Genomic DNA, 8,800 nt, shown 5'->3' with positions numbered 1-8,800 from the left:
AATTATGACACCAATTAATTATGCATAAATATCAAACTTTGGGTGCAAATACAAAATAATTGTTTTTCATGTAAATCTTCCATATAAAAAATATAAACCTTGGTATTTAAAAGGGGGAGGTGGAACTATCGCTAAAATGTAATGTTCCTCATCCAAGTTAATTGGATGAATTTATATTACTAAACTTAGGCTTTCCATAGCTTGATATATTAATTTAATTATCATATTCAAAGAAATAATAATTATATCAATTATTCTAATAACAACATCTAAAACCCAAAATGACAATAAACAAATGCATAATTTACACTAAAAAGAAAACTGAAAATTAATTTGTATTTAACAGCTATTTAGAGCAATTTATAAGAGGTAATAGTAGAAAATTGTTTAGCTTATTATACTGCTTAATGCTGTTCAACACTTCATTTTTATGTATTTACATATGTAACAAGTAAATTTCAATATTTTATATATAAGCAATCTTACTATGCATGAAAATATTTCATATTTTACTTTATATTTGTGATATGATAGGAAAGATTTGAGTGATATAAATGAAAAAGCAAAATTTATGTCTTCAATATGTAAATACATAAGAATTAGACGGTATGTATGTAAACATCCCTTCATATATATTTATCAAATTACACACCATAAGGTCACACCAACTTATACTTGGTGAAAGAATATACATAATAGAGAAAATTGCAAATCGAACCTCCTTCGAAGGTGAGCTTAATCGATACATAGAATTTGCTGGCCTTCCATGCAAATCTGCCTCCTCAAAAAGACTCCAAAATATCTTTTTTTCGCCATTAATCCGACCTTCAGAAGTTTTACTCAGACAAAGCTCCCCACTTTAGTTCTTCAGGATGACAACTTTTTCATTTTTTACAAATAACACCCTACATATACATAAGCTCTTTTACAAGCTGATCCAACAAAGTTTCAAATAACATATTCTCCAGTTCAGTTGCAACAACTTCAGAGCCATTAACTCCATCAGACCAGCTTAATCCAATGAGATTTTCTTCTGAAAAACTGCTACTAATCTCCTTCCTACACCTTACCACTGACTGCCAGATCTCCTCAACCAGACCTTCATGAGCCATCTTGGACTTCCAGCAAAAGCTTGGTTTGATCCATGGCCATATATTCATAAAATACATAGCAGAAATTTCTGATAATGTTGAGTTTATAAGATCAAATAAGAACTTCCTTTCTGATCTTGGCCATGATTCTACTGATTTGTACTTCTTCTCAAGCCTGCTGAAGACATTTACAGAAACTGGGAGTTCGGCGACACCAAAAAGCTTGATTTTGTCGTATTTAAGGATTCCGGAATCGATGAGCATGTCAAGAAGGTACGAATAGTCTCTCTCCTCTTCGTCTCTAAATGCTTGGAGTATGTCCCCTAAGGGCTCTACAGAATCGTCATCAAAGGATATAAATGCTTCAATTTCCTCTGTGAAACCATTGGTTGAGTCGAGACTGAGAAATTGGAGTTGTGTGCGAAGCTCTGTGACATAGGAGTGATCTAGGTAAAAATTAAAAATGAGTAAAATGCCAAAATAGTCCCCAACTATTTACATGGGTTCATTTCAGTCCTGGACTCTATAAAAAGGTCAAATTAATCCCCAAATTCTTTTAATATGGGCTAAAATAGACATCAAAGAAAACTATTTTAGCCCTCATTAAAAGAGTCGAGGAATTAAATTGGCATTTTTATAAACTAGGACAAAAATGACTCCCTACAAAGTGTTAAGGGACCATTTTGATATTTTTGAAATGAGTAAATTATCAAAATAGTCTAATGACTATTTACATAGGGCCACTTCAATCCCAAAGTCAATAAAGGTAACAAATTAGTCCATAGACTCCTTTAATGTGGGCTATAATAGACCCTAGGAGAGTATTATTTTAGCCCCCCATTAAAAGGAGAAAATATTGCATCCAGAGTCCGGACAGTCTGCGTTCGGACAACGGACGCAATGCATGGGAAAGTCGGTTTTTTTTTTCCTCCGCTTCCTCCGTGCATCACATCCATTGTCCATACACAACTTGTGTCCATTATCTGAACGCAATATTTTTTCCATGAAAAAAACCTGAAGACTAAATTTACATTTTTATAGACTTTAGGACTAAAATGACTTCTAATAAAGAGTCAGGGGACAATTTAAATACTTCTCTCAATTTGAAAAATACGGGAAAAGGATTAAAGGACAAAAGTTCAAGTGATCTTATTTATAACCTTGAAGGTCGGCGCTAATCTTCTTAAAAGATTCTGAAATAGTCTCGCTTTCTTTAGATGAGAGCTCTAAAACTGAAACTGGGCTTGGCTGGTCTGCTTCCTTGTACATATCAGGAGAAACTGACACCGACTTATTGCAGTAGAATGGAAGAAGCTCATCTATGCCAACATTAGATTGTCCTTGCTGCATGCATATAAATCTCATTATTATTAAAAAAAAAATTAAGAAACTGCCCATTAATTTGCAAATTTTTTCAGTCATATATACCAAGCCAATTCCTATGTATTTACATCTCTAACTTCAATTTTTATGTTAATACCACTCAAATCTTTCATATCACATAAAAAATGCCACTTTTTCTAAAAAGTGAAATGCACCTTTTCATGCATAGGTAGGGTGTCATATAAGTAAAAATTGAAGTTTAGATGTTAGATATGTAAATACCCAGAAATTAAGTGGTATTCATGTAAATCTTCCAGCTAAATATGCCAGCAAGTTTTATTGCAAGGTCAGTTGGCATGATAAAAGAAAATAATTTTCAACAAAAGAAAAAAAAAAGAAAAAGAGCTGGTTTCTATTTTAGTGCTAATGGCAGCAAAAGTAACCTCCTAAACCTCATACTGCATTAGAGAAGAATTATATGGAGAAGTTGAAGTCATGAGTTGTATCTTGAGACCCACTTATTGCTTGAGATTAAAAATCATGTTTTGAAAAATGATGAATTTATAGATTATTGTTTGTTTGGAAGTTGTCAGGAATTATTTGGGGGTATTTACCTACCACAAAATCCTCATGTATTCATAATTCTAACACCTAAAAGTTAATATTTGACTATATAACACTAGATCTTTAGCATCATATAAACAATACAACTAATATAACTTCTTATAGTAAAACAAACCTTTTCATACATATGCTTTGGTGAGATTATGAGACTAAAATGCTATTTAAGTAAATGTAAAAATTTAGTTGTTATATATGTAAATACATAAGAATTGTGTGGTATATATGTATATTCCCCATTTATCATTGATTTAAAGCTCAACAAACACTTTCAAAATCTATCGAATGTGATTATTGCAAACTTATACAAAAAATGTAGAACGAAATTATCACTTTTAAAGTATAATATAATTCATATATTCATGCAAACAATGAGCCCTAAAAATAAATTTAGCAGGCAAACTATCAACATGCAATCAAACTTGCTTGCATGTTTAGTTGGAAGATTTACATACCGCTCAATTCCAATGCATTTACATATCTAACACGAAAACATTCAATTTTTACATACATAAAAACTTACTATGCATGACGAGGTGTATTGCACCTTCTAAAAGTTAAAGTGATGGCATTTTTGACATGATGCGAAAGATTTGGGTGGTATAAGTGCAAAAAGTAAAATTTAGGTGCCAAGTATGTAAATACATAAGATTTGAGTGGTATGTATATAAATGCCCCACAAATATAATATTTATCTGCAATTTCACCTTGGAATGCATATCGCCGAACCCAAACTCCGAATGTTTGCCATTCATTTCTGATCTTGTAACTCTAGGAAGCTTCTCAGACACCTTCCCTTTCATTAAAAGTGAAGGTACAGCAATGTTACTGGAATGAACCGGTAAAAAATCCTCTACACCAACGCTACAATTATCAGAGAGATTACGAGCTGTCTGTTTCTCTTTAGCAGCAGAAACCACATAAGATTTATGCTTAAAGTCCTCTGAACTCACATGAACCTCCCTTACAGGTAATCTATTTCCTCTTCCATCTGGGAGGCTTTTAAGTGAAGAATTCTTAGGCATAAACCTGCTCTTACCACTGACAAATCTGTTTCTAGAGTTATGAAGACAATTTTCATAAACAAGAGATGAAGCTGGGAGAGATTTAGAACTTGGTAGATCCCTAAAGAAGCCATCTTTCCAGCGATCTTTGCTACTGATACTAAAAGGGTGAACTTTCTTCACAAATGATGTATTTCTTGCCCTATTTGTTGTCTCATTGTCGGATAAAGCCAGAATCTCACCCAGAGTGCTCGACGTTCTCATCAAAAGGCCTTCTTCGTGGTGGTTCAACCTCCGCTGGTCAGACAGGTCCTTACCAGCCTTCAAATTAGCTGAAGATTCAATGAAAGAAGAAGATGAGGGGCTAAAACTCTTACGATACTCATAAACAATATCAGAATTGTTTGAAATACTTGGCTTGGGCCACAGACCATCATCCTCAACATAATTACTGTATTTTGAAGCATATGCCATCCTTCTCGTTATCTCTTCCCTCGGAAGTTCTCTATGGTTTATAGCACCATACATGTGGTTATCAGAGGTTTTAAGAGATCCAACAGTTTGTTCCGCCTTTCGAGCCTTCGCAATACCTGGTTTCAGAATAACAATCTCTGTGGGTTGGGCATGATCTTTGCCAGAAAGTTTCTCAGGAGAACATTTAGATTCTCTAAATGGATGATTTTTAGAGTTAGCTGCAGGTTTCTTCAATGGTTGTGAACCACTAATTTGATGAACGTACCTCTTATCTTTTATTTCTGATCTTAAAGACGACTCACAGCTTGTAGAAAGGCTACTTCTTGATGATTCCTGAATTAAGGCGTGGCTCAGATGTGGAGAGGGAGGGGGGTGACAAAGGTCCTGAAAGTGTTTTGAGAACAAAGAATGGGGCTCTTGAAGTAATTTTAAGAAAAGATCCTTGTTTGATTCGAGTACTTCCAATGCATTATCGAATTCCTTAGATCTCTGAAGCATTTCATCAGTGGATAGGCGCTTTGCATTAATGAAGCTCTGACGTATAAAAGCCATGCCTGTCTCGCTCGGTTTTTTGTTGGGCCTCTGCTTACGAATATTGTGGTTCTCATGTTTCTCAGCTTTTGGCAATTCCACAACTTCGAAAACATCTTTGAATTCAAGCTGCGAATCATTGGATTTTGTAAGCGAGCGATCGTCTCGGGCTGGTTTCTCTAGGATATCTTTAGAGGAAAGCTTCGGGGAACAATTTTTTGCTTCCTTTGGCGGTTTAAGGGGTAGAGGAGAAGGCAATGTGTCAAGGCCCATAAGCTTGGCAATTACAGTTGGAGAGGATCGCTTAATTTGAATTTCGGTTGATTTCTGTTCAGCCATTGGAGCTCTTAACGGTGCTTTAGTTTTCTTTTTGGAAGTGCTGCTCTTAAAATCAAAGGTAATCTGACAGTACGAGAAACCAAAATCATCAATTTTTAAGAGAAAAAAATGAATAAGAAGCTGAATGAATTGTTTATCTAGTATAAAAAAAATTTGCATAGGTAGCACATTCTGATTTACATAGAAGCAAATTCTTATTTATCCACATATCTCTCACCTAAGCTTTCTGATTTATACGCATTACACTAAAATCTTTAATATCACATTAAAAATAACACTATTATCACTTTTTGAAGTGTGTAAATATGAAAGTTTAGGTTTGAGATATGTAAATACATAAGAATTGTGTGCTGTGTGTATAAATACCCAAAAACAATCAGGAAATGAAAAACTTACAGAATTTGCTTCAGTTGGGGGGCCATATGAAAAATCAGAATCCAACTGCATCCTTGATGCCTTAATATAGTTCCTTGGATGATTATAACCTGAAACACACCAATATCTTCCTCATGTAAGAATGGACCAGAAGTCATCATTGTTATAAAATTTATGAGGACAACTCAAAATCTAGAGGCACATATCTCCTTCACCAGTTACCATTAACCCGAAGATAGACATAAACATAAACACAACAGTCTACTACTGTACTTATTATACAATAAATTAACTTTCAAAAAACAAAGAAGGAAAAAAAAATATATCAATGAGCAACCAGTGAAAGAAAACTTATGAAATTAAAATATGAGTTCTCTGATTCACTTGTAATGAATTTGCCAGCATTTTCTCTTTAGTAATAGTTTTGATAACTCCAAGTTATAGAAGAATTTCTTGATAATTGATATTTGGCTCAAGTAATGGTTTTTAATCTAGGTAATATCTTCTTTGGAAAGTTAGCGCCTTTAACATGGGTCACATCTTTTGCCAAAGCTTTTGGCACTAGAATGGAGTTCTCTCTCAAAATATAAATCTTAACTCAAATTAATAGTCAGAGTTCTATAGTCATTAGAGTTTCTTAGGACTGGCGACTTATAATTTGCAGAGAAAAAAATTATTATTTAGGAAGTTCAATATGTTTTTTTTTTTTTTTTAGAGGAAACGCATGTTTAAAGTTAGTGATATGATGACGTTATCAAGCTAGGCGAGGTCATCTACCTGTGGTTCATAGCTTGCAAATAGAAAGAGGTCTCAATTTTCTAACACCCTACTAGTAGTGACTCTTAAAGTCGAATACCTTTTTTAATTATTTGAGTATGCATGCAAAAAATAATTTTCTTCAATTTGATCTAACTTGTAAACTTCATAGTTTTCTCGCCTTGAACTTTGCTCAGCATTAAACGGGCATTAACTTTCATATCAAAACTTGCCAACAAATCCTAAAGTTAAGCTATCAACTTAATTGGGATTAGCTCCTTGAGCTTATTGAATATGTACTTAGTAACACAAGGTCATTTTTAAAGTCTTGTCATGGCATTTTTTTCTTCAAAAGAAGAAAAATAATAATAAGCTCAAAAGTCAAAATTTTCATTATTCATTATCTGGAAGTAAAATTTAACGAGGTTATCATGACACTTCCCTTTGAAGGGCAAAATGTTTTTAATAAACTACAACAGCTCAAGTTCCTTTGATCCCACCCGCACACCCTCAGATCATGTGTCGCTCAGTTTAATTTAGCCAATTGAAAATGTTTTATACATGTAATCACCTTGCAAAATGACAAGCATTTGTTTCAAAATATTGAGATGAAGAGGCCTAGGCTAGTTACACATCTTATAAGTCATTATTACTCCTTGGTGGTTCTTGAAGACTACATATCAAGTATTGATTTAACTTTATTGTGATTCATACTAATGCCTTCCAGAATGAGAAACACACCAAAAAATATGACAACAAATGAACCAAGGCGCTTGACAAGCTATCGTGATTTGACTCAATTAAAACCTGATTATGATTGTTCAAGTAACTAATCGAACAAGTTTACACATTTTTATAAAAAAGTTTTAACATCTTTTTGCTCAATTTGATACCACTCAATTCTTGTGTATTTACATTTCTAACACCTAAACTTCAATTTTTACATACATGATAGGTCCATTTCACTTTTTAAAAGTTGAAATATTGGTATTCTTTAAGTGATATGAAAGATTCGGGTGATACAAAAATAAAAATTTAAGGTTAGAAGTTAGATATGTAAATACAGAAGAAAAACTTCATTTTTTTTTTTTTTTTTTTTTTGCTTAAAGCTTGTAGCAAGCCCAATTAAAGTTTTATATAAAGCATTAGTGAGGCTTAATATACAAATCAATTGAGTCTCAATACAGTACTTGATATAAAGTCAATTTTTTTAATATACATCAGAGAAAATAGGAGAAAGGCAGGTTTAAGAAAAGCAAGGTAGCAGAAAAAACAATAAGATAGAGACATAAATAAAAAAGTGGATCAGTTTAAGGAAATTACAGAGCAAGGTTTATAAATTAAACATGGGCTGAATACAAATTGCACAAGAAGTCAAAACATGTCACGAGCAGGAAGCCAAAGCACGCCTCATTAGAAAAATTCAGAATTGGGCCAAGAGAAAAGGATAAACATGTGCGTCGTTCAGGCCGCGACTTTCAATCCCATCAGCATCTCATTTCATCAGTTGTTTCTACCAAATTTCGGTCATTATTCGACAAATTAAACTGAAAAAAAAAATCACATCTGAACTGTTCCGTCAAAACAAATCAGGAATCTCAAAAGCATCAAATCGCAAAGACTTTAGGAAATTTATTCCATGATTCCACCTCGCACGCATGTATCAACTTGCAGCAGCAGAATGATCTACAGTAGATTAAAAGCAAGAAGAAAAGTGGAATTGAAACATACCCTCAGCGGCTGCGGGTTTGCCTTCGGTGGTGGACGACGGATCGAAATCCGCACGAGGCTTCTCTCTGCTCCGCGATCTGTGCATTCCTCTCGAGAGCAGAAACGGGAAGCCCTAATGAGAGGAAAAACTCGAGAACTCGTCACACAGCACTAAAAGCTGGCCCTCGCTAGCCGCCGGAGGGCTCTCAAAAGAACTGGAGCAGGAAATATCAGCCTGAGCTCAACAAAGACCGAGCCGAAGACGAAGTTGGAGAACTGCAGAGGAGAGTTCTGAACAGGATTCGCAAATTTGGGAAGACTTCCAGAGCTCAAAGGGTTAGAGGAACCTAAAAGGCTGCAGTTGCTTCAAAATGACGCAGAGAGTAGATGGAACTCTCTCTCTCTCGCTCGCTCGCTCGCTCTAATCTCTCTCTAAGCTTTGGTCTGAGAGATGAGCTGCAGCTTCTTTAGCCTGTCTCTTCTGAGTTCGAAACGATGAGGCGGCCTTGTGGATTGGTAAATTTAGGAGAGATTAGAGGACAAGGAGTTCTTATTCTGTGCGGACACCGCACGCAA

General features: G+C 34.6%; 1 protein-coding gene across 4 annotated transcripts; it reads right to left on the bottom strand.

The window, feature by feature from the left end:
• Positions 1 to 611: 611 nt before the first annotated feature.
• Positions 612 to 8,735, bottom strand: LOC110028076. Of its 4 annotated transcripts, none has more exons than XM_020729794.1 (6): positions 8,246 to 8,735; positions 5,780 to 5,868; positions 4,471 to 5,446; positions 3,743 to 4,371; positions 2,252 to 2,435; positions 612 to 1,537 (listed from the first exon to the last, which is right to left on the bottom strand). In XM_020729794.1, the coding sequence occupies exons 1-6, from the start codon at positions 8,328 to 8,330 to the stop codon at positions 906 to 908; spliced, it is 2,595 nt and encodes an 864-aa protein (XP_020585453.1). In that variant the 5' UTR covers positions 8,331 to 8,735; the 3' UTR covers positions 612 to 905. The 4 variants fall into 4 exon arrangements, with proteins under 4 accessions (XP_020585453.1, XP_020585452.1, XP_020585450.1 ...); XM_020729793.1 differs by having other exon boundaries at positions 3,743 to 4,706; positions 4,779 to 5,446; XM_020729791.1 differs by having other exon boundaries at positions 3,743 to 5,446.
• Between the last annotated feature and the right edge of the window lie 65 nt (positions 8,736 to 8,800).

Source organism: Phalaenopsis equestris, unplaced genomic scaffold (assembly GCF_001263595.1).
Source record: "Phalaenopsis equestris unplaced genomic scaffold, ASM126359v1 Scaffold000488, whole genome shotgun sequence".
In the NCBI taxonomy this organism is placed as follows: Eukaryota; Viridiplantae; Streptophyta; class Magnoliopsida; order Asparagales; family Orchidaceae; genus Phalaenopsis; species Phalaenopsis equestris.
Note: the sequence above shows the minus strand (reverse complement) of the source record. Positions and strands in the feature narration are given on the sequence as shown.

Bases quoted from the DNA above. Each gene is read 5' to 3' on its own strand.
- LOC110028076 (XM_020729791.1), bottom strand. From the start codon at position 8,330: ATGCACAGATCGCGGAGCAGAGAGAAGCCTCGTGCGGATTTCGATCCG. The intron at 5,869-8,245 runs GTATGTTTCAAT...GGTGTGTTTCAG, and splicing joins CAAACCCGCAGCCGCTGAGG to GTTATAATCATCCAAGGAAC. The intron at 5,447-5,779 runs GTAAGTTTTTCA...TCGTACTGTCAG, and splicing joins CCCCAACTGAAGCAAATTCT to ATTACCTTTGATTTTAAGAG.